This window comes from Lycorma delicatula, chromosome 5 (assembly GCF_047948215.1).
Source record: "Lycorma delicatula isolate Av1 chromosome 5, ASM4794821v1, whole genome shotgun sequence".
Classification (NCBI taxonomy): Eukaryota; Metazoa; Arthropoda; class Insecta; order Hemiptera; family Fulgoridae; genus Lycorma; species Lycorma delicatula.
Window position 1 is genome coordinate 126,515,634 of NC_134459.1, and position 24,665 is coordinate 126,540,298.

General features: G+C 34.8%; 1 protein-coding gene across 1 annotated transcript in view; it reads left to right on the plus strand.

Moving 5' to 3' along the window:
- The first annotated feature begins 8,517 nt into the window (after nucleotides 1-8,517).
- The window catches only part of LOC142325352 (rubber oxygenase-like), a 67,957-nt gene continuing 51,809 nt past the window's right edge, over nucleotides 8,518-24,665 (plus strand). Inside the window, exon 1 of the mRNA XM_075367011.1 lies at nucleotides 8,518-8,804. Coding sequence (XP_075223126.1) covers nucleotides 8,744-8,804 — 61 coding nt within the window. The 5' untranslated portion in view covers nucleotides 8,518-8,743. The remainder of the gene's footprint in view (nucleotides 8,805-24,665) is intronic.

Below are 24,665 nucleotides of genomic sequence, written 5' to 3' on the forward strand. Positions count from 1 at the left end.
TAGTGTTTTGGCTGCTGGTCGAGTGAGTACCTTCCAGTGGTATCAAGTCTACCGATTGAGGATTACGAACACAGTTAGCACAAGGAAAATAAATTTAAGACTCATCTTTTCACTTTTTGCGGGAGTGAACGGAGAAAGTTTTCTGCGATGCGTGTCCGCCTCAACGGGGCTGAAAGGTGGCAACGACTGCTGGTCGTTAGCCCCCGTTACAGAACAGGCCGAGCCTTTAGTTCTGCGCTCTTATCAGAGCGAGGGCCGTAATTTGTGGTTTTTTGCCGTACGATACGTATTGCAATCAATCGATCCAGCAGCGGCCAAGAGGCACAAAGCGTGACAGGAGTACGTAAGGGTCTCCAGCTGCCCGTACTCGCTGCGGGTAGTTGTCACATCGTGGGCTTGCCCAAACTTGACAGTAGTAGGTAGACAGCGGGATTCTAGTTTATTCAGTAGGACTTAGGGAATTTTCGGCCATGTCGGAGTTCCAAGAGGTGAAGAAGTCCAGGCGGAAGAGGAAACCTGCGCCGGTTCCATCGACTAGCTCCTCAGAGGACGAGGTCAGCGAAGCGATGGATACAGGGGCACCCACCCAGGTGCGGTCCTCCCCTGTAGTAGAGGCCTTCAAGAATTCTAAGGGCAGTTCTGCCCTGTTGTTGAAAGTAGTCCAGGAGGACCTGGACTACTTAGTAGATTTTCTGGCACTCCCCGGCGGAGTCAGTTCGGGGCGAGGAAAACGATTCTCCCTCGACTTGGCAAGTTGAGGGAAGCTTTTAAGGCGGTTAGTGAAGGTTTCGAGGCCTTGGCCTCCAAGCCCCACGAGGTCAAGGTTCCCAAGGTTGTTGTCCAGGCCCCAGTGCAGCCCAGGCGCTACGCTGAGGTCCTTAAAACCAAACGCGAGGCCAGCAAGGCAGTTAAGAAGCCGGAGGTAATCTTCGTGAATAAGGCAGAGGGCTCGAAGACCACGAGTCAGGATTTAAAGCGCGATTTCCGGGAAGCCCTGCCTGGTGATCGGAATCGGCTTAGAATTCGTGATATAAAGGAGACCAGTAGAGGGTTAGTTGTTGTTGCGGACAATAAGGAGACGGTCCAAGTCATCAAGGACTCTCCTGCAGTACAGAAGCTTGAGGTTAAGGTGGACCCCAAGCGGTTGAGGAAGCTCCGGGTCATTATATATGACATCGAGCGGAGTCCCTCTGACGAAGAAGTTCTGTCTCTCATTCGGGAGCAGAATACTGATTTGGACGAGGCCTCATTCAAAGAGCAGTGCAGGCTAGTCTTCAAGACTGGAAAGCGTGATGCCTCTTGGTATCACGGTGTTTTTGAATTAGGTGCTGGTCTCCACCAGAAGTTTTTGTTCGAGGGTAGGGTCTTTGTTGATTTTGCCTCTTGTTGCGTCAAGGAATACCTTGACGTGCAGAGCTGTTTCAAATGTTGTAGGTTTGGGCATAGGGCCAAGTTTTGTAAGTATGCGTCGGTCTGCACACATTGTGGTGAAGAGGGCCACAAGCGTGACGATTGTCCGCAAAAGAAGGAGGCTCCGACTTGTGTTAACTGCAAGCGGTTACGCAAGAATCATAGGCACTCCATCAATAGTAGGGAGTGTGGCAGTTATTTGAGAGCGGTTGAGGTCTATTTCAAATCGTTCGATGGTTAGGTTCGGTCAACTCAATGCCCAGGGTGCCTATGCGGTCCAAGTAGAGTTAGGTAACGTCGTTGAAAAGCGGAGCCTCGATGTTTTATTTCTACAACACCCGTACGTTGTCAAGGGTGACCTGCCAGGTTTTTCAGGCTGGAATAAGTTCCATGTTGGTGAAAGTAAATCCGCCGTACTGTGCAGGAAGTCTATAGATAGTGTCTTTATACGGCAAGCCTCTGACACGCATCACGTCGTTGTTAAGCTTGCTGTGGATGGTTTCGACCTAGTTGTGGTTAGTTCGTACTTTCAGTACAGAGATCCCACTGACTTACACTTGGAAAGATGGGATAGAATTATCAGGCTGATAGCGGGTCGTTCTATTCTTATAGGAGTTGATGCGAACGCCAAATCGCTTCTTTGGCACAGTGGGATCACAGATGACGGCGGTGAACTACTGGATGGCTTCATCGCGCAGCACCGTTTTGAAGTGTTTAATGTCGTCGGTGAGTTGGCTACTTTCGCCGGCGCGGTGGGATTGCGGAGGACCTTTCTTGGTACCAACATTGATGTTACCATAGGTAAGGATATCCCTGATAGGATTCTGAACTGGTCTGTAGTCAATAATTGCGAAAGCGATCATCGGCTCATAGTTATTGATTGGATAGGTGGGCTGCGCGATGTCTTTAGGGCGGACGCCCCTGTTCAGCAGGGGCGCTTCTTGCACAGGCGGGCGGATTGGCCCAAGTTTTCTAACATTCTTGCGGCCAGGATGTGGGTGTTTACTCGTACCCTGGACGAGGTCCCTCTAGATAACCTGGCAGAGAATTTCTCTTCTGCGGTGGTTGAAGCTGCAGAACTCTCAATCCCTCGGAGTACGGGTCGAGAGAGAGTAGCTGGTTGGTGGACTCGGGACTTGACTGCGATAAAGTAGGCCGTGGGCCGACTCAGGATAGCCCCACAGCTTGCGCGTGATCCTGACCGGCGCGAAGTCCTGTTTGCGGAGTATCGTCAGAAAAGGAACGAGTATTTTCATAGAATTAGGACTTCGAAGCGAGATTCCTGGCGCTCTTTTGCTCAAGAGCAGGGAAATAAGGACCCTTGGGGTGTTGTTTATCGAGTACTTGGTCACAAGCGGAAAAAGGACAATCTTCTGTCGACGCTCTCGACCCAAGACGGCGTTGTAGTTGAGAAAGATCGTGTTCTATCTCTTCTGATGGACGATCTGCTACCCGATGATACCGAGGTTGGTGAGACCTCGTAACACCGGAGAGTTCGAGCGGCGGTTGTAGATTTCAACACAGACTCTGTGTCTTCGGAAATTACTGAGGCGGAAGTCCGCCAAGTAGTCTGTAGCCTGGCTAGGAATAATGCCCCCGGATATGATGGTATTACGGTGGAGCTCCTTGTTCGCACCCTGCCTGTAATTCTTGGCCCATTGACTAGGGTGTTCATTAGGTGTTTATTCGCCGGGTATTTCCCGGCTTGCTGGAAGCGTGGAATTTTGAAGTTATTATTCAAAGGTGGCGACAAGGACCCCACTGTTAGTTCTTCTTACCGTCTTCTGACGCTCTTACCAGTTGTTAGAAAGGTTTTCGAGAAGGTACTTTACCTCCGCATTAATAGTAGGCTGACTTCGAATCACATGCTGATGGACGACCAGTATGGCTTTAGACCCGGAAGAGTACAGAGGACGCGATTCTTAGGGTCCTTGATCTGGCTTCAGGCAGTGAGTACAAATATGTACTCGGTGTCTTCTTGGACATAACCTGGGCATTTAATAACTTGTGGTGGCCCTCTGCCTTGTTTCAATTGCAGAAGCGTGGTTGCACGCGGGATGAAATTAGGACTCTCTCGAGTTACTTCAGCGAAAGAACTGTTGTCCTTCTTGACGGAAGTTCGCAAGTAGGAAAGACCCTGTCAAAAGGATGTCCACAGGGCAGTGTATTAGGTCCAATCGTCTGGACCATCGAGTTTGACTCTCTCATGCGGCTACGTTTGCCCGGAGGATGTCGCGTTGTGGCTTATGCCGACGATGGGCTGCTGCTGGTTGAGGGTGGTCGAGTGCTGAGATTAAGCTCAGAGCGGCACAGTCATGTAGAGTTTTGCCGTTGTGGAGTCTTCAGCATAAGATGGTTTTCAGTGCGGAGAAAACCACTATGATGTTTTTGAAGGGCCGACTAGCTGCAACTCGCCATCCACGGGTTGTGATGGACGGCCGTTCAATTAGGTATGTCACTCTTCAAAAGTATCTGGGTGTTATCCTTGATGAGAGGCTTCTCTTCAAGGAGCACCTGCAGTATGTGGCGAAGAAGGCAGTTGATGCTTTCTTCGGCGTCCGTAGAGTGGTCCATCCCGATTGGGGGTTGAATTTCCGTACCATGCGGATTCTTTACAAAGGTGTTTGCGAGGCCATTATGTTGTACGCTGCGCCCGTCTGGGCTCATCGTTTGCGGTACCAATGTTATAGGGACATTCTATTACGAGCCCAGCGTTTTCTTTTGTTAGCGGTTGTCGGTGGTTACAGGACTGTCTCGCGAGAGGCAATAACTGTGATCGCGGGCATCAAACCTGTGGATATTTCGGCTACGGAACGTAGTCAGCGGTATATTGCAAAGAAGGGAGGCCTTCTTACTTCTGGGCGTATGCGTGAGATTGAAGACCAAGGTTTCGACTCTTGGCAAGAGAGGTGGAATACTTCTTTGATAGGTCGTTATACCATGGTGTATTCCCCAATGTTAGAGAGTTGCGAGCGGTTAGCTGGGTATCCCCCAATCGGCACACAACACAGTTCCTCTCTGGACATGGTGCCTTTAGGGATAAATTGGCTAGGTTCAGGTTGATTGATTCCGGCTTCTGTCCGGACTGTAGGGTCGAAGACACTGTGGGCCATGCCTTACACATATGTCCCCGGTACGAAGCTGAGCGTACCAGAGTTACTAGGGAACTCGAGAGAGTAAATTCTGTTTTGGATCTACGAGTCAACTGGAGGACTCGTAGAAAGTGGACTATAGTTGCCGGCTTCCTTCGCTTCCTCGCCCTGAGTAGGACTGCCGAAGTGATTTAGTAGGTGATAGGAACCTGGGTGGCTAGGGACCGCCTGGGCAGTTGACTGGCCGAAGGTAAGCGCTTAAGGCAGCGTGCCTCGGTTAGATGTAATTGGTGTCTTGTATTGGAATTAAGCTGTCGGCGGAGTTGCGGCCGCTGCCGGCGGGCATGGTTATCCTTGCCCGGGGGATGCGGTCGCGCTCCGACGAGGGCATTTATGTGCTAAAGATACTGTCGGCGGGGTGTCTCTGGGTGCTGCTTCGGTGGTATATAGGGGCGTCTTGACGGCGGTTTGCGAAAGATGGTGATGTCACGCGGAACTCCGCGATGGAGCTGTGCGGGAGTAGGCGTTTATTCTCCTCTCCCGGGCGGACCGGAGCGGAGTCAGATAGAAACTCATTTTGAGTAATAAGCGGGGTTCTTAAGGGAACTAGGTCTAAATTTCGCTGTGGGAAAGTTTGTTATAGAGGCTGTTAGTAGGGATCTGAGACATTCAGTAATTGGCTCTTTAATAGTTAGGACTAGGCGCGGGGTCTTCATTCCGCGGTTAGGCTTCTAGCTTAGTTCCTGAGGGCGACGTGGTAGCTGCAGGTGTCCGTTCTCTTCTTTCTGAAGGCATAAACACATAAAACTATCTCGGGGTGAACTTTACCGATGCAGATGCCCCGAGGGACATCTGCATCGGTGGCATCTCTGCGGGGCCTGGACTGAAAGCTGTGGTGCGCAATCAGTTTGAGGGCGAGAAGATGTCCTCCGTTAAAGCCACTACTGGCTAGGAACGGAGGGGGTCGTGTAGCGACCGGACACGCTACGAGGTGGGATCTTCTCCCCTCGGTGGGGGGGGGGGGGAATCGAGATGTATATAATCACAACCCTTCTCACTGACATTCCGCGTATCGCCTACAAATTCCTCTACCTCTACTACGTTATCATCATTTTACGTTATCAAACATACCAATTAATTCATTAAAAGCCTCATTAGATACTACGTCCGTTTTTGTCAAACGCTTTTCCAAATCTTTTAGGATGGCAGCCTTAGCCTTTTTTACCTGCAGGAGCGGCAAGACCTATTTCTCATGGCCCATTGAAGGACCAAATATTTCCTCAACCAACCGAGTATCTGAGTAGAATTATTTCCTTCCTTGACAGTCACCTCAGTTGCCGACTTTGCAGCCCCGACCACCGGAACTTTCTTTTGCCGTTGTGCATTGTTGATCAGCTGCTGTTATTTTATTGCCAACTTTGAAATAATAATTTTTCAAATAATTTATTGTATTTCTGTCATTAATAAAAAAATTATTATTTTTAACTCGTATAATTTCCAGTTTTATTTAACAGTAAATGTTGTTTTATAAATTTAGCTGAAATTCGAGCTTTCATCCGATCTTTCACTAGCCGTAACTTGAAAAAGAAGCATCTTTAGGACTTATGTTTATATGAACATTTTCCATTATTTTCACGAATAGAAAAGATGCTGAAAACCAGCACACCTTTTAAAGGCAGGAGACCTTCGTGATACACTCGGCATCTAGTTTTTTTGTTTGGTTTACGTTCCCAGCTGTTGCAACCTAGCTATAAAGGGAAAGTAGAGCGATCTGTTAAAATGTTGGATATCGAGGTTTTTGCAAATTTTGATATATTTTAGACCCTCCTTAATAAAAAAAAAAATGTTTTAGAAATTTCCGGAAGAAATATGTAAGTATGTTTGTGTGTTGGCCTGTCGTTGAAACAAAATTAAAAAAGGGGGAAGAGTAATCTTCACCATTTTGAGTTTTTATGTACTGGTCGTAGAAAATTGAGCTTCACTACCATGAAAATACTTAAAAGATTAAATTTGGCACAAATATCTGACTTCTTAGCTTTGGTCTGATTTTTGACGTCATTAGGAAAGAAGGCAGGTAACCGTATATTTTTTAATAAATTTTAATATTTTTCGCCGAGTTAAATAACATTTCAACAAATTTGAACAACTTATTAAGAGTACAAAATTACTTTAATAAATCATTTTTAATTTCCAAAAAAGGCTGCATGAGATCCGTACGTAAAATATCAATTTTTTTTTAAACTTTAATTTTCAATACTGAAAATCGAATTGTATCAAGAATTAATGTAGACGACATGGTAACATTTTTATTTCCGTGTACAAAGTAAAGGAAGTATTGTGATCGCAAAAAATTTCGGTTTTCAGATTTCAACGGAAATATCCATTTTGATCATCTCATTTTGACTAGTTCTGTACGTACGTACGTGCGTATGTATCTTGCATAACTCAAAAAGATTAGCCGTAGGATGTTGAAATTTTGGATTTAGGACTGTTGTAATATCTAGTTGTGCACCTCCCCTTTCGATTGCTATCGACTAGACCAAAAGTGTTCAAAAAACCCTAAAATTCAAAACTTTGGATTTTCGACTTTTTGTTAACTGCGTTAATATGACCTCATTGAGAGCTTTTCAACAATATGTCATATAAGTGATACTTATTTTCATTGGTTCCAGAGTTATAGCCAAGTGAAATTTTAATTAATGAAATATCTGGATCTTACAAGGGGAAGGCACATCGGTTCGAATCCGACTTCATCTCCTTTTTTATTAAATTTAAATATATTGATTTATTAATAATTGTTAACCTCTGATTGTAAACAAATTTTGCAATAAATAATAATTCAGTGATAACAATAAAACAAAAAAATAAGAAAAACATATCAGAAGTTATTAATGAAATAAAATTTTATGAACTTTTCATTTTAAAAAGATGTGTATATATGTAATGTAATAGGCGTACAAGGAAGTCATGTGGTGTTCACATCAGATTTTTTAAGTTGGTCTTATGGGTTAAGATTTAATATTTTTTTTTTTTAATATCTGTTTTTGAAGTTATGAGTGTTATTAAAAACGTTACGTGAGGTATCCGTTGCAAGGAGTTCAAACGGTTTTTTTTTTAAGAAATTTTTTTCTAAATACAGTATAATTTTGATAATAAAAAGTTCAGTCGTTTGGTCAAGGGAATAATTAAAATCCAAAATTGTTTACTAAAGATTTTATTTTTTTCTCATTTGTACTTTTAATATTGAATTATTTTTAAGTTATAAAACATCATTTGATTAAGGAGATCACTCTTAACCAAAATTCTTTTACTGAACATTTGATCTTTCTCGTAATTGTACTCTAAATACTATATAATTAAGTCATTAATGTTTAAAAATCTGTCGATGCCAAAGCTTGAAAATTTATGCAGTCATTTGCAAGTTTCGTTAATAAATACAAATTTGTTTTAATCTACATGTTGTTTTTTTTTTTTTTTTTTCAGTATCTATGAGCCGTTTTTTCTCATACCAATCGTGTATTTGATCCCGAAGTCTGACAGATAATATAAGTTCCAGTGTATGTGAACACAAAGACCTCAAATCGAAAATTGCTATATCATAAAAGATATACTGAAATTTATAAAAAAAAATAATAATAATGCGTACCTAATATAGATGATCAGATACACGTAATCCTAAAAAATTTGGATTAACTTTGAAATTAAATCAATATATAATCTGTTGACAATAAAAAACCTCAAAAATTATAATAAATCGATTCGAATGGTTAAAACGTCTGTGTCAGTGACATATTGGTTAAATATTTTTCTATTATGTCAGAAATAAACTATTTTGCCAGGAAGTAAAATAAAAGTAATAATAATACATAAATAAAGTAGTGTACGTGTAACAACCATGAATATACTTTCACTTACACTGACACAGTACAGACAGACCTTCCTGAGAGTATTGTATCACTTTCTATTCAGTCAAGAAGAGTGGTGGGGGACTTCATGATTTGTTACGGTTTTGAGGAAGGGGCAGTGGTTACCAACCTCATGCAGATCCTTTCTCTCCTTGGTTGGCTACTTTAGTCTCCTTATACCAAGCATAACAACAGTGTAAACAGGTGATATGACTGTATTGGAATGCGTTATTTAAAGTTTTGTTTTATACATAAATAACGTGGTTTTCAAAGAAACCGATTCTTTTTCTAGATTAACCTTTTTATCAATATTGTGTATAAATTAATTCTTGGAATATGACCAATAATAACAAACCTTTATTTAATAAAAATGAAGCTACTTTAAAATCTCAAACTGGTGAGTAATTTTAATTTTTTAATTATTTATTACAATTAAATTTTTATTATCAGTTAAATTTTTTTTATGAATGAAGAATATAAAGTAAATCTATTTATTAATTTGTTTACTTTTAATAAAATACTAAAATTTATGCACAAAAATTCAATTTTGGAATTTCAAATATTTAAAAAAAATAATAATTTTATTCCCAAATAGGAATTTCATAACTATTGATTTGTAAAAGAATACATAATAATTTGGTCCAAATTTGAAATTAAATTCTATAATTTATTAGCTTAAATGAATGTTGTGTTATCAAAAACCAGTCACATATTACGTTTATATTTGTCATAAGTTTTATGTTGTTTTATAGCTCATAAAATTAAATGTTACAGTAGATGTAAAAACATAAAACGAAAAATATTAGTATTATTTATAAACAAAAAAATAATAAATTTCAGAAAAAAAATCCTTTTCGGCACGCCAGAAAGCGGAGGTAGATTTCACCGGTGCAAGTAGAGGATAAAAAATATTTTCACCTTTAAGTTAAGAAAAACTTCAAATTTACTTAATACGACAATGGTGCATGTGAAAAAAGTTTCACATGTTTAGCACACGACAAGCCCCATCTTCTTACAATTCCAGCAATATTTTGATCATCCCTTGCCGTAAGGGTTGGTCATATCAAAAATTATTTCAGACAAAAGTTTTAGGTAATGATTGCACCACTTTAAACCGATTCGATATTGTGCCTGTTTAGGGAGGTATGATATTTTTTGTCTTCGAAACCCCATTTTTTCCACCCCCTGGGCCAATGATTGGTAATATCAAAAAACTTTACTTATATAAGTTGTAGTCCCTTATTTAAAGAATAGTAGGAACTTAAAACGAATTCGATGTTTTACTTAATAAGAAAGTTATAGCAATATTTGTTTTTTTCGGAAAAGCCCCCCCCCATTTCCAATTCCATGGTCCGATTTTGCCCATTAACGAACTCGACTGAGATTTTGGAACAAATTATTTTTAAGGAACAATTTTAAAGTGATTGATGCAAAATTACGGCAGTTATCGTGCCGACAAGAAAGTGAATATATATATATAAACTTTTGAACTGACAGTGGTTTTGGAGTCTGAGGGATGGGAAACGCGAAGATATGTCGAAATTTTCCGGAAGTCGAATCATGGTACCCATTACAATAGGTAGCTTTATTATGAAATCCACGTATTGCATTAATGATAAATCAGTAAATTTTTCGTTTTACAGTTTTTCTTAGAAACTCGCTTCAGTTTTTAAATAATTTGAGTAACTTTTGAAAAATTTCAATTTTTCTTTCAATTATTAAATAAATCTCTAGATTTAGTTATCGTTATCGTAGTCTGTTTTAATATAGTTTTTATAGGATGGGTTGGTTACATTTTTGTTTCGCATATAGATTTTTCATTTAAATAAACTCCAGTGTATAATTACTGATCCAATATCAAATCTGCTTGCGCAGTATAAAAATTGTATTTGAATGATTTAAGTCCTTGTGACATTTTTATCGAAGTAAATTCTTTATTTTTCATCTTGACTTTATAGATAAGAAAAGTATTTAAGGTACTTTTAAATTTTAATTTATAATAACAATTTTTAACTATTTTAATAATTATGATTGCAGTTTAAGACAAATCTTTATTACAGGCAGGATGTTTTTAGGTGCGAGTATAAAATTATAAAAATCTATTTGCAGATGTATAAATTTTTCACTACTCGAAGAAATGAAACATTTCTTTTTCATTTAACGAATACAGAAAGTCGCATATTTGAATGAATGATATTTTTTCTAACCATCTTCTAAGAATTAGGTTTTTGTTGTTTACCCATTCAAATTAACTAATATTAAAATGTAATTTTCAATGCATAAATAACATGATGTCTTTAATGTTAATGTAATTTGCCCACTTTGAAGTAACTTTAATCGAGATCGATTTCGAATATTTGAAAAGTGGATACAAATTTTAATTTGGCTTAATAATTGTTTTTCAAATTTCTGTATCTAATATCTCTTCTAAAGAAGGTGTTGATTATAACAAGAAGTTTTTCATTCTAAAATTCGCAAAAAAATGCTCTACGAAAAATATTGCATGTTACACTTTACTACTGTAATTTTTAATTCGAATTACAGCAAAAATTATTGATTGATTTAAACTTTGGATTAGTTGTTAATTAACGCAAGATTAATTGTAATTCAGTTAATTTTGTTTTTTTATTATGTAAAATTTTTGACAGTTTCTTTATAATTTAAAAAAATATTTTTTTAATTGATGGACATTCATTAAATATTTATCGTGTTAAGATACATTTTGGAGTGGAATCTTTACAGGTTGTTATCCAAGACTTTTTTTATGTGATAATATACTGGACTTGTAAGTTTTAAAAATTCTTAATTGAAAAAAACAATGATCTGTCATATTGAAGGTTACGAAAATTATCCTCGTTTTATACGTAATCCAAATTTTTATAAAACATCAAATCATTACACGCTACTGAACTGAAATTTTCCACCTACCCATTTGTCCACACTGATTTCAATACTTTAAAGATTAAACGTCGTTATACATAGTCCAGATTGAAATAAAGATGAATTTCCGTTAATCGTCATATGATAAACGCTATTTACTTTTCAGTCCCTCAGAATCATTCGTTACCAACTAATAAAATCATGTTCATCCCAATCATGCCATGTTCTCACCAATGTATCTAAATATTCATCATTAATAATAGCATTCAAACATTATCCTGCTTCATAAACGTCAGAGAAAACTAACTAAAATCCTGTTATTATCTTATAATTCCTCAAAAATACCAGTTATTGTTTCGAAGCAAATAAGGATAAATTTTTTCATTAATTTAAACATTTTCTTAAAAGAAAATACAACAATTTTCTCATATCGATCCAAATACTACAATAGAAGATAATGTTCGTACCAAAATTTTGCCATTAATTTTTTGTATTCAAAAAATTATTTTCTTAATAATCAACAAAACAAAGAAGAATACGAAAAAAATTAATAATTAAATTTCTGAATTAACTTATATCTAAAATTCCAATCTAGTTTATAAAAATAATTTAATTACAGCCAGTCATTATCATTGGCTTAATACATAAACTTATTTATTTGTATTTCATTCTTCCACATTTTACTGTAGATTCTACTATTGGGCATTTCGCTTTAAAGTGTAAAAACATCTTCCTCGTTTATTTTGCATAAGAAACATTTTAATGTTATTCTTAGAATTGTATTTATTTAAGCGGATTAGCTCCATTTTCTCTTTAAAAAGTCACTTAATCGGAGAAAAACGATTGTCCCTGTAAACGTAGTTGAATCTGTTTACGTAGGCAACGCATAGGCTATTGAACCAACTCTAATCCTATGAATATCATTTCACTTCCGTTGGATTCTGTTGTGGGTCATCTACTTTTAAGTTATTCTGAAACTATTATAAAAGCACTTGAAAGACACATAGTAAAAAGCGCTCACCTTCATCCATTCTTTATACAAAAAATCTGATGTGAATACCACATGACTTTCTTGTGGAAAATTTACACTTTACACTGTTCACGTGTCTTCATCACAAAATACTAACACGCAGCATTCAATTATACTTAATAAAAATGGCCCTAAAAAGTTCCTTAGCATTTTATATTAGTTTATTTATTAATTTTGTTTCACGTCGCTCAAGTAGTTACGTGATGTAAGTGAGAACGTGTCTGATCCGTTACCATGCATGCACACATCGGTTCGAATTCAACTTCATATACATATATATATTTTTTTAACTTTTCTTTTTTAATTTAAATATATTGATTTTTTAATAAATAATTATTAACTTCTGTAAAAAATTTTAAATTAAAATGAAAAGTACGTAAAATTTTATTTCACTAATAACTTCTGATTATTTCATTTTTTTTTTTTTTTTATTATTATTATTTATTGTACTTTTTTTTACAATCAGAGGTTAATAATTATTAATAAATCAATATATTAAACTAAAAGAAAAGTTAAAAAGAAATATGTGCATATGAAGTCGGATTCGAGGCGATGTGCCTTCCCCTTGAAAGTTCCAAATAATTCATTAATTAAAATTTTATTTAGCTATAACTCTGGAACCGATGAAAATAACTACAACTTATGGTATATTGTTAAAAAGCTCTCAATGAGGGCTTATTACTAAGTGAGTTATATGAGATATATACGTACGTACAGACGTCACGCCGAAACTAGTCAAAATGGATTCAGGGATGGTCAAAATGGATATTTCCGTTGAAATCTGAAAGCCGAAACTTTTCGCGATTACAATACTTTCTTTACTTTGAATAAGGAAATAAAAAGTACCGTAAATATTTCTATGATTATTTCTTTGAATAGAGCTCTCAGATTCCAAGGTAAACCGTGTTTTATTATCCATAAATCAACTACCGAACATGTTTTAAGCACGAAGTGATAATACAAGTATTTTGTTAGTGTATTTTTAGTACATAGTCTTGAAGTGTTATCAAAAATTCCCATAGATTTTAGTGTAATATTATATGCTTATATTTTTATTAGATACTCATGAAACCTTTTTTATGAAACTCATTTTTTTTCTCTTTGAAGTTTTTTTGTAATGTATAATTTTATTAAAAAAATGTTAGTGAATAGATTTATTCTTTATGATAATTTTTCACTACAATCATAGATCTTAATATTTTACATATTATTTAGACGCTTACATTTAGAATTTAAAAAAATAATAATTAATTCATATGATGTTTTTGAATTTTTGGCTGTTGAAAAAAAAATCCGGAATTCAGGCCAGTGAACAGCTCTGTTCCTAGTTCTTGTGTTAATGTACCTATACATTTTTTTACATCTCTGGATTCTTAGGCCAACATGTATTGTTAACTATAACCGAATAATAGAACGTTCGTGAATGTGTCTAGGTTACAGTATTGAGATAGCGTGTTAAGATTATATTGAGGACCACACAAGAGAAAGCTTTCCTGTTGTTGCTTCAAGGCTATTATTTATCATCTAGTAATTTAAAACTTCGATTTAAAGAAAAGTTGCAAACGTAAAATTCAAATCGTATTCTTCCCTTATATATCTTAGAAATGTAATTTTTGAATGTAAAGAAACAAAAGTACCTGTTGAAAGAAAGTATATCGGTTAATGATTGCGAAATAAAAAGATAAAGATTTAAATATAAGAAATTCTTATAGGTCCCGTGATTAATTCTCTTACATCAAGGATTTCACAACTTTTGGGAAATCTTTGGAAATAGCATCCTGGAAATTGAAGGATATAAAGGTAAATATTTCTTTGATATAAGCCTGTATTTAATAAGTCTGTGTCATTTAGATCACCGAAGTTACCCAACTTAATTTATTGCATATTATTGGTATTTATTAGTGGCTAATGAATACAGCAAAATCATGCTACTTAAAAAAAGATGTAACCAAAGTTACAGGATTTAAAAACTATTTAAAAATTGGTGGAAAGTAGACAAAAAATGTTAAGTTTATCAAACTATTTTAATTGGAATGAATATTTACTAGGATATAAAGTTACATATTTTTTAAATTATTTTCAAATAGGTCTATTTGAAATATTTAAGAAAATTTATTACAATTGCTAAAAATTTTATTAATAAACGATGTAAAATGGTATTTACAGATAAAAAGTTTTGGTATAATATTTTTTAAATGCATTAGGATCACATAAAATAATGTAAGAATACTTATTATTATTACATTTAACAATTTCACATTTTTTATTGTTAATTTTAATACAAAAGTACCATGGTTTAAGAAGCGCATATTATCGTACGGTGAATAGTAATAATATTGGCATAGAATCGTAAAATAATCGTACGGTGAAATATGTTTATTTTTACTTACATTCTTTTCTTTTGTTATTATAATAGAAAGAATAAGTTCATTTTATTTAAAGAGTGAAATTAAACCGCTATTTAAGTTTAGTAACCTAATAAAAAAACCGGTTTTTAGAGATGTTACAATTCAGTTGTAATTGTTTTATGAATTATACACACCATTATCTCCTCCAGAACCATTAATTTGATTTATACTTTGCAGTATACTACATTTTTACCAGTAATAAAAACATAAAACGAGTTTCTTATGATAAAAATTACTTTAATTTTATGAATTAGACGTTGTTTATGAATGAAGTCTCATTAAACTTAATATCTTAATACTACTTGGTGTCTCTTTTGTCAATTTAGAATAACAACCAGAAAACGTTGACTATTCACTACCACCTAATAATTATTAGGAGGGACTTAATATTTTTTTTCGGTTAGCAATCACTTACACTCAGTGGTGGATAAAGAGGTATGGAAGAAAAATATACCAATTAGAATTTACTCTGTTACTAAAAACATTACATATTTCTTAAGACAAAGCGTCAATTTATTATTAAAAATATTTACTAACCATTTCTATTAATAAAATATAAGTAAAATTTTATAATCTACATTCAAAAATTATTCACAGTACACGTGAATGAGTACATAGATGGGCGCGCGCGCGCGCGCACACACACACAAATTTACTCACGTACGCGTACGCAGTACGCATACCTGTTCAGGTATGAAAACCGAGTATTTACGAAGATACAGGAATAGGAAAAATCATATGATAAGATCGTTGAATAATTATAAAGACGGAAAAACTATTTAATAGAATAAACTGAAACTCTCTAATATTGGCACCCCTGACGTAGATAATAATGAACTATTCGAAAAATTTTCATTATTATATCCTCTTTCGTTTATTTTAAAATATCGGCTCCGACTAAAATATGTACCGTGGATGAACACCATCTTGTGATAAGATTTTTACTTTGTGAAGTATAAAACAGGCCGAAATTCACTCGTGGATGTTAAGACAGATGGAAGTTTCGACTGATCCTTTACAAAATTGCATTAATCTTATTCGAAAAAACAGATGCATAAAAATATAGAAAATTGCTGAAATTTGTTGTGCGAGTATTGGCATCTTCAATTCCATTATCCACGATTAGTTGATTTTAAACATATGTCTGAAGAAAACTTCACACTTTATTTTAATTTAAAATGATTTAATAATAGTTATATTATTTGAGTGTCTTATTTTAATATTTATGAGAATTAAATAAACATACTTATTTTGTACTTTAAATTTTAAAAATAGAAAGAAATGAATTCAAAACTAAGTTTTGCTACAAATAATTTATCATTATTTTGGTAAATTTTATATTACTCTTTCATGAGGGAATTTGTCTGTTGAAAAAAAAAATCCGGAATTCAGGCCAGTGAACAGCTCTGTTCCTAGTTCGTATGTTAATGTAGCTATACATTTTTTTACATTTCTGGATTCTGAGGCCAACATGTATTGTTAACTAGAACCGAACAATAGAACGTTCGTGAATGTGTTATCTGATAACACATCACATCATCTCATTCATCTCATCTCTGAGAAAATCTTGGCCCCAACTATAAAAATCTGCTTTAGATTGTAAGATAAGATGAATATAAGATACCCAAAATCTTATCTTTTTGTATTACAATATTTTTTTACATTTATTAACTATCGCCTATTTTCACTTTTAAAAATCGCCTATTTAATCAGTAATCAGTTTTTTCAGTAATTAAAATCGCGTATTTTTAATTTTAAGAATAATCTGTATCACAAGAAAAAAAACTTGAAATCTATCATGAGTTTTTGGCTTCTATAATCAATTTTAGATTAAATAGATCAAATATAAAGCTACATAATTATACCATTTTGAATCTGGTTTCTTCAATTTATTTTCTGAGAAAAAAGTAAAAGACACGTTTTATGAATGGATACATTCGAAAGTATGACATCATTTCTTTGGTACAGATACTTGGTACGTTATTTTGTACCAAGGTATCAAAATATTCTCGAATACACTTCATTAAGGTTTGAACTTGGATTTGATGTAGTTTATTCTTACTCCAAACTTAGATATTTTGACGCCGACCATAATGAAAAAGAGAATTTTATACATATTTTCTCATCTTGTATTACTGAATAGAATTAATTTAATGATGTATTGTTTCTTTAAATAAATTGCATTTTATTTTGTTGCTTTGCTCTATATCTCCCAATCTTTCGTATGGTTGCGACGCAAGAAAAACCATCTGATATTTAATAATGATCATTAGTTAGGATTTTTTTTTCTATATTATTTTTTCCTAGTCTCAGTAGTGAACAATATGGTAAATGTGTGCCACTTCAGAAATTAATACATCCTGGAATTCTGACATGAAACAGTGGCTCGTAAAGAAGGAACATCACATTACCCTTCACTTTTCCAAGTAAGTCTGATTTTCCTTGAGAATGGGTAGAAAATCTTTGATTGAGTGACTTTCGTGTCAAGTCAGATCGCCTTCAACGTTTCTGTTGAACGCTACTAGCTATGTACATTTTCTCATTATTTTTTTGTTACTAAATTAGGAGAAGCAAGAATACAACTTTGTTAAGGGGAAGAAGTTAATTTAATAATTGAGTGGAAATTCTAATAAAGTTTATTAAAATCTATTTTTTCTTGCTTTTTATTATAATTTTTAAAATCTCGTCGCTTGTAGAAAATGATTGTAAATATGTATAGACGTTTCTTCTCGTCAGCGTAGAACTGAATGTTATAAATTAGATAACAAAACAAACCATTTCCATCATATGAAAGATATAACTTGTGATTTAGTACACCTATTCAGTCTTGCTTAGGATTTCTAAGCAAAGCATGATAGCAACTAAAATGGTAAACAAGCCTGTAGGGGAACAATGTAGTCTACATACTGAAGAATATACATAGAGCCTAAGTATTAATTTTCTTGGTACGCAGACGTACTTAAATTCAATTATTGTATTAACGTCTTGATTTAAATATTCAAGATGACTTTTTATTCTGTATATATGTATATGTTTATAAACGTTTGGCCTTTAAACAATTAACATAGGTTGTTTAATGAAATTTTCTTTAATATTATGCTAATTCGGTGATAACAGTTTAAAAAAATACTGAATACTTGTTGTACGTAGGCTTACTAAAGTAGATTTAATTCGTAAGGCTTCTTTCAGGCAGTAAAATGATTGATGTTAATTGCGTGGTGTATAAACATTTTCCAACATTAATTATAGTGTATTATTAAACAAAAAACAAGAGTTTGTAGTCTGTGATTTAACGCAAGATATTATAAAATAGATTGCTTTAAATAATATTAAATATAAAATTGATTCAGATATTTTTATTTTGTAAATATATTCTTACCATAGATTAATATAATTATTTAATTTTTTATCGTTTGTCGATGTATTACTTTAATAAATTTTTGTTTGTTTCGTATGCGATATATCACGTTCTCTAAAATTTTATTGGCTAAAAATAACTCATCTGACCCTAAAAATTTCATTTCTGATATTTATTGTTACAAAATCTAATATATAAATGCGAAAATTTGTGGCGGTTTCTATCTGTCCGTTTACAACATCATCACGCGAGAACCAGTGGACTGATTGCTTTCAAGTTTTAGGATACAATCGTATTATTCAGGCCCTAACTCCCTTGAGAGGTGAGTTGTGAAAATTTTCTCGTTAAAAGTCGGTGCTTTAGTTACTACTATTTACTGTTTGTCTTTTGTAATTTAGTTTCTTTTTCTGGTATTTATAAAGTTTGTGTAATTTAATTGTTATTTTCAGTATTATTTTCCCAACCATGAAATAAACACAGCGGGGGATCCCCTGGCTAGAAAGAAAGGGCGAGCGAGGTGAGCCCTGACCGACTAGTAAATTTATATTATCAATAAAATTTATTTTTTTATTTATTTATTTTTTGATGATTGGGCATAACTGCTTTGGTCATTTTGCCCTTGGAAAATAATATCATTTTATATTCTATAATGAAACTGGAATTTCAAAATATAAAAATTATTATAATTGTAACATTATTTGTATGACTAGGTAAAACCATACTAGATCCTAAGAAGAGAAACAAATTATTAAGGATAAATTTTTATCAAAATAATGTCAGTCCTCCAGAAGATGCAAGAAAATTATTGTTTCAGAGATGGAGCTGAAACATTAAAAAATTGTGATACTCAAAATTTTGCTTGATCGCTGTAATTTTCCTTTATAACTAGACATCAGCAGCAGCAATAGCGTTTTACATACACTGGAAAGTAAACATTAAAAAAAATTTGTTTTAACAAAATGTCAGTGAATACGTTTAACTAGCCAGTCAGGTCTAGAGATTTTCCATAGACCATTCCCATGTACAGTACTTGGAGTTTTTGTAATAAATTAAAATGACACGTACTGATCGTGTGTTATGAACAAAACACATGTTTGATTATTACTGATATTTTTCAGGTTGCCCCTAAACATTATTAGAAACAATTATAATTTAAATTTTTAATTTAGGAACTTTTAGAAAATACTGGATGAAATCATCATTGTTTACTTAGCTTTTCTTAGTTTTTATTGCACTTTGCCAGATATTTTCAAGGCTGATCAAACTGGTATTTTCATGTGACGAGTTTTACATTGCAATAACCAATTACAGGGAAATTATGAAGGCCTTGTTCCAAGGCATAAAGTATATTTACAGATTTTTTACTAAGGCAGAATTTATAACATAACGTAAGATACGGTTATATAATAATTTATTTCATTTTCGTTTCTTTTTTTTTGTTTATCTTAAAGGAGCTGTCTTTATTTTATTTAAATACTCCAGATTTCAACTATTTTGCACCATTGATAGTTGAAAATGATTAAAAGTTATGCCGGATCAAATTTTTTTTAATTTCTTAGATTTTAATGGTAGCAATATGAATTTTAGTAGTGAATACAAAGTTGTTAAAGTACTAAAATGAATCTGGGAAAATCTGGAAGGTCAAATATAATTAACTATTCAGTTCCAGTGAATACAGACATAAGATGATAACGTAAGAGGTCACTTGAACAGCTTATTTATTCATTATTTTTTTGTAAAAAAAATAAATATCTAATCAATAACATCTAACAGCAGGTAGACGAAGTTTGATGGCTTATATAATATCCACAGCACATTTCAGATCTTTCCTAAGTTTTTATTTTATTAAATCGCAATTTCATTATTATTTTTTTATTCAAAACATTATTATTATAAAATAAATGAAAATCATTGCGGTGGTTTTGTGTTTGATGTCATAATTACAATTTATATAAATATTTTTTTTTTTTTTTTTTGTCTTCAGTCATTTGACTGGTTTGATGCAGCTCTCCAAGATTCCCTATCTAGTGCTAGTCGTTTCATTTCAATATACCCTCTACATCCTACATCCCCAACAATTTGTTTTACATACTCCAAACGTGGCCTGCCTACACAATTTTTCCCTTCTACCTGTCCTTCCAATATTAAAGCGACTATTCCAAGATGCCTTAGTATGTGGCCTATAAGTCTGTCTCTTCTTTTAACTATATTTTTCCAAATGCTTCTTTCTTCATCTATTTGCCGCAATACCTCTTCATTTGTCACTTTATCCACCCATCTGATTTTTAACATTCTCCTATAGCACCACATTTCAAAAGCTTCTACTAATCTTTTCTTCTCAGATATTCCGATTGTCCAAGTTTCACTTCCATATAAAGCGACACTCCAAACATACACTTTCAAAAATCTTTTCCTGACATTTAAATTAATTTTTGATGTAAACAAATTATATTTCTTACTGAAGGCTCGTTTAGCTTGTGCTATTCGGCATTTTATATCGCTCCTGCTTCGTCCATCTTTAGTAATTTTACTTCCCAAATAACAAAATTCTTCTACCTCCATAATCTTTTCTCCTCCTATTTTCACATTCAGTGGTCCATCTTTGTTATTTCTACTACATTTCATTACTTTTGTTTTGTTCTTGTTTATTTTCATGCGATAGTTCTTGCGTAGGACTTCATCTATGCCGTTCATTGTTTCTTCTAAATCCTTTTTACTCTCGGCTAGAATTACTATATCATCAGCAAATCGTAGCATCTTTATCTTTTCACCTTGTACTGTTACTCCGAATCTAAATTGTTCTTTCACATCATTAACTGCTAGTTCCATGTAAAGATTAAAAAGTAACGGAGATAGGGAACATCCTTGTCGGACTCCCTTTCTTATTAGGGCTTCTTTCTTATGTTCTTCAATTGTTATTGTTGCTGTTTGGTTCCTGTACATGTTAGCAATTGTTCTTCTATCTCTGTATTTGAACCCTAATTTTTTTAAAACGCTGAACATTATATTCCAATCTACGTTATCGAAAGCCTTTTCTAGGTCTATAAACGCCAAGTATGTTGGTTTGTTTTTCTTTAATCTTCCTTCTACTATTAATCTGAGGCCTAAAATTGCTTCCCTTGTCCCTATACTTTTTCTGAAACCAAATTGGTCTTCTCCTAACACTTCTTCCACTCTCCTCTCAATTCTTCTGTATAAAATTCTAGTTAAGATTTTTGATGCATGAGTAGTTAAACTAATTGTTCTATATTCTTCACATTTATCTGCCCCTGCTTTCTTTGGTATCATAACTATAACACTTTTTTTGAAGTCTGATGGAAATTCCCCTTTTTCATAAATATTACACATCAGTTTGTATAATCTATCAATCGCTTCCTCACCTGCACTGCGCAGTAATTCTACAGGTATTCCGTCTATTCCAGGAGCCTTTCTGCCATTTAAATCTTTTAATGCTCTCTTAAATTCAGATCTCAGTATTGTTTCTCCCATTTCATCCTCCTCAACTTCCTCTTCTTCCTCTATAACACCATTTTCTAATTCATTTCCTCCGTATAACTCTTCAATATATTCCACCCATCTATCGACTTTACCTTTCGTATTATATATTGGTGTACCATCTTTGTTTAACACATTATTAGATTTTAATTTATGTACCCCAAAATTTTCCTTAACTTTCCTGTATGCTCCGTCTATTTTACCAATGTTCATTTCTCTTTCCACTTCTGAACACTTTTCTTTAATCCACTTTTCTTTCGCCAGTTTGCACTTCCTATTTATAGCATTTCTTAATTGCCGATAGTTCCTTTTACTTTCTTCATCATTAGCATTCTTATATTTTCTACGTTCATCCATCAGCTGCAATATATCGTCTGAAACCCAAGGTTTTCTACCAGTTCTCTTTATTCCGCCTAAGTTTGCTTCTGCTGATTTAAGAATTTCCTTTTTAACATTCTCCCATTCTTCTTCTACATTTTCTACCTTATCTTTTTTTCTCAGGCCTCTTGCGATGTCCTCCTCAAAAATCTTCTTTACCCCCTCTTCCTCAAGCTTCTCTAAATTCCACCGATTCATCTGACAACTTTTCTTCAGGTTTTTAAACCCCAATCTACATTTCATTATCACCAAATTATGGTCGCTATCAATGTCTGCTCCAGGGTAAGTTTTGCAGTCAACGAGTTGATTTCTAAATCTTTGCTTAACCATGATATAATCTATCTGATACCTTGCAGTATCGCCTGGCTTTTTCCAAGTGTATATTCTTCTATTATGATTTTTAAATTGGGTGTTGGCAATTACTAAATTATACTTCGTGCAAAACTCTATAAGACGGTCCCCTCTTTCATTCCTTTTGCCCAGCCCGTATTCACCCACTATATTTCCTTCCTTGCCTTTTCCAATGCTTGCATTCCAATCTCCAACTATTATTAAATTTTCATCTCCTTTTACGTGTTTAATTGCTTCATCAATCTCTTCGTATACACACTCTACCTCATCATCATCATGGGCGCTTGTTGGCATATAAACGTTAACAATCGTTGTCGGTTTAGGTTTTGATTTTATCCTTATTACAATGATTCTATCGCTATGCGTTTTGAAATACTCCACTCTCCTCCCTATCTTCTTGTTCATCACGAAACCTACTCCTGCCTGCCCATTATTTGACGCTGAGTTAATTACTCTAAAATCACCTGACCAAAAGTCGCCTTCCTCTTCCCACCGAACCTCACTAATTCCTACTATATCCACATTCACCCTATCCATTTCCCTTTTTAAATTTTCTAGCCTACCAACCTTTTTTAAGCTTCTAACATTCCACGCTCCGACTCGTAGAATGTTATTTTTTAATTTTCTGGTGACCCCTTCCTTAGTAGTCCCCACCCGGAGATCCGAACGGGGGACTATTTTACCTCCGGAATATTTTACCAAGGAAGGCGCCTCCATTATTGCTATGTGAAAATGCAGAGAGCCACATTTTCTTGGAAAAAAAGCAGCTGTAGTTTTCCATTGCTTTCAGCTGCGCAGTACTCAGAGGACTGAGTGATGTTGATACGGCCGTTTAAGTCATTGTGACTCACGCCCCTAACTATATAAATATAAACTATATAAATATAAATTATTTTTATTTTTAATTTAGATCTTAACAGTTTAAATAACTTGTCATGATACCGGAAAAGTTTTTTTTGTTGTGTGTGTATCTATTTTTCTTTTCAATCGCTCATTTACATCTCTACTGAAACACAGAGGGGGCTTCTTTTGACTATTGACTAGATTTATATCCTCTAGGAAAACAAATATTAAAATATTCTTATTAAAAAATATCAACAGCATCGTTAGGATCTTTAAACCAAAACAAATCGTTCCAGTTAATATTATTTACGTTGTAAAGACTAAAAAGTCAGCTCGTTTATAATTAGAATAGCATTACTTTTGTGTTGTACCAAGACAGACTGACTTAAATGAAACCAAAAAAATAAATATACAGAAGGGTCCAAAAAACGTACTCACTGTTTGTAATTAAATAATATCTAAACAAAAAAACTTACACTCGCTAATCTAATGTGTAGTGTCGTTTAGAGTAAGATAAATTAAATTTGTCATGATAGGCGGAGCTGGCAATTCATGCCGCGCATGGACGGATAGTCGGTGGTGGAACAAGCCAGTCATATTAGCCAGTACGGCAGAAGACAGTCGAATAGCAACGATAGCTGAGGTTCGCTTATCGTTTGTTGAACGCAAGACTGTACTGAAGTGGTACTGGAAGTACGAGAACATTCACGAGGTACAACGGCAATGGCAGAGAGAGTTTGGAACACCGCCACTAATACGTCGAACAATTAACCGCATTCGCGACAAATTCGAAGCCAATGGAAGTGTTAAAAATGTGTGTGCATAAGGAAAGATCCGGCCGATCACGAACAACTAAAAGAGCCGGTCAAGTGTAAAACGCATACAGAAGAGTGGAAAGTGTACATTCCAAGACTGTTACACGCGGTGAATGAGGATGACCCAGATCGAAGGATGGAGTACTGTGAATGTTCATCACATGTTTGGCGAGAATGAGGAATTTGCAGGGAAGTTTGTGTGGACTGACGAGATGTAATTCAAGCTTAACGGTACTGCCACAATTGTGTCTACTGGGCTCCTGAAAATCCTCTCCCTCGTGTAGACAGGGCAATGAATCTACCGGGGGTTGTTATGTGGTATGGTCTATCAGTGCGTTGTTTGATTGGTCCCTTCTTCTTTGAGGATGACGTAACTGTGAGGCGTATGCTTCAGACAAGGATTTTGCCTGTCATGCCAAACCTGTATGGTGATGAACTTTTTTATGTGCAACAAGACGGAGCACCACCTCACTGCCATCAAGATGTCAGGTTATACCTCGATAAAACTCTACTCGGACGGTGGGTGGGTCGAAGGAGACCCACCTCGGTCTCCTGATTTGACACCTTCTGAACTTCTACCTCTAGGGGACCTTCAAGAATTACGTGTATCGATAAAACCAGCAACAATCGACGAGCTACGTGAAAAAATCGTAGAGTAATGTGCTGCCATTACGCCAGATACAATAACAGCGCCATGATA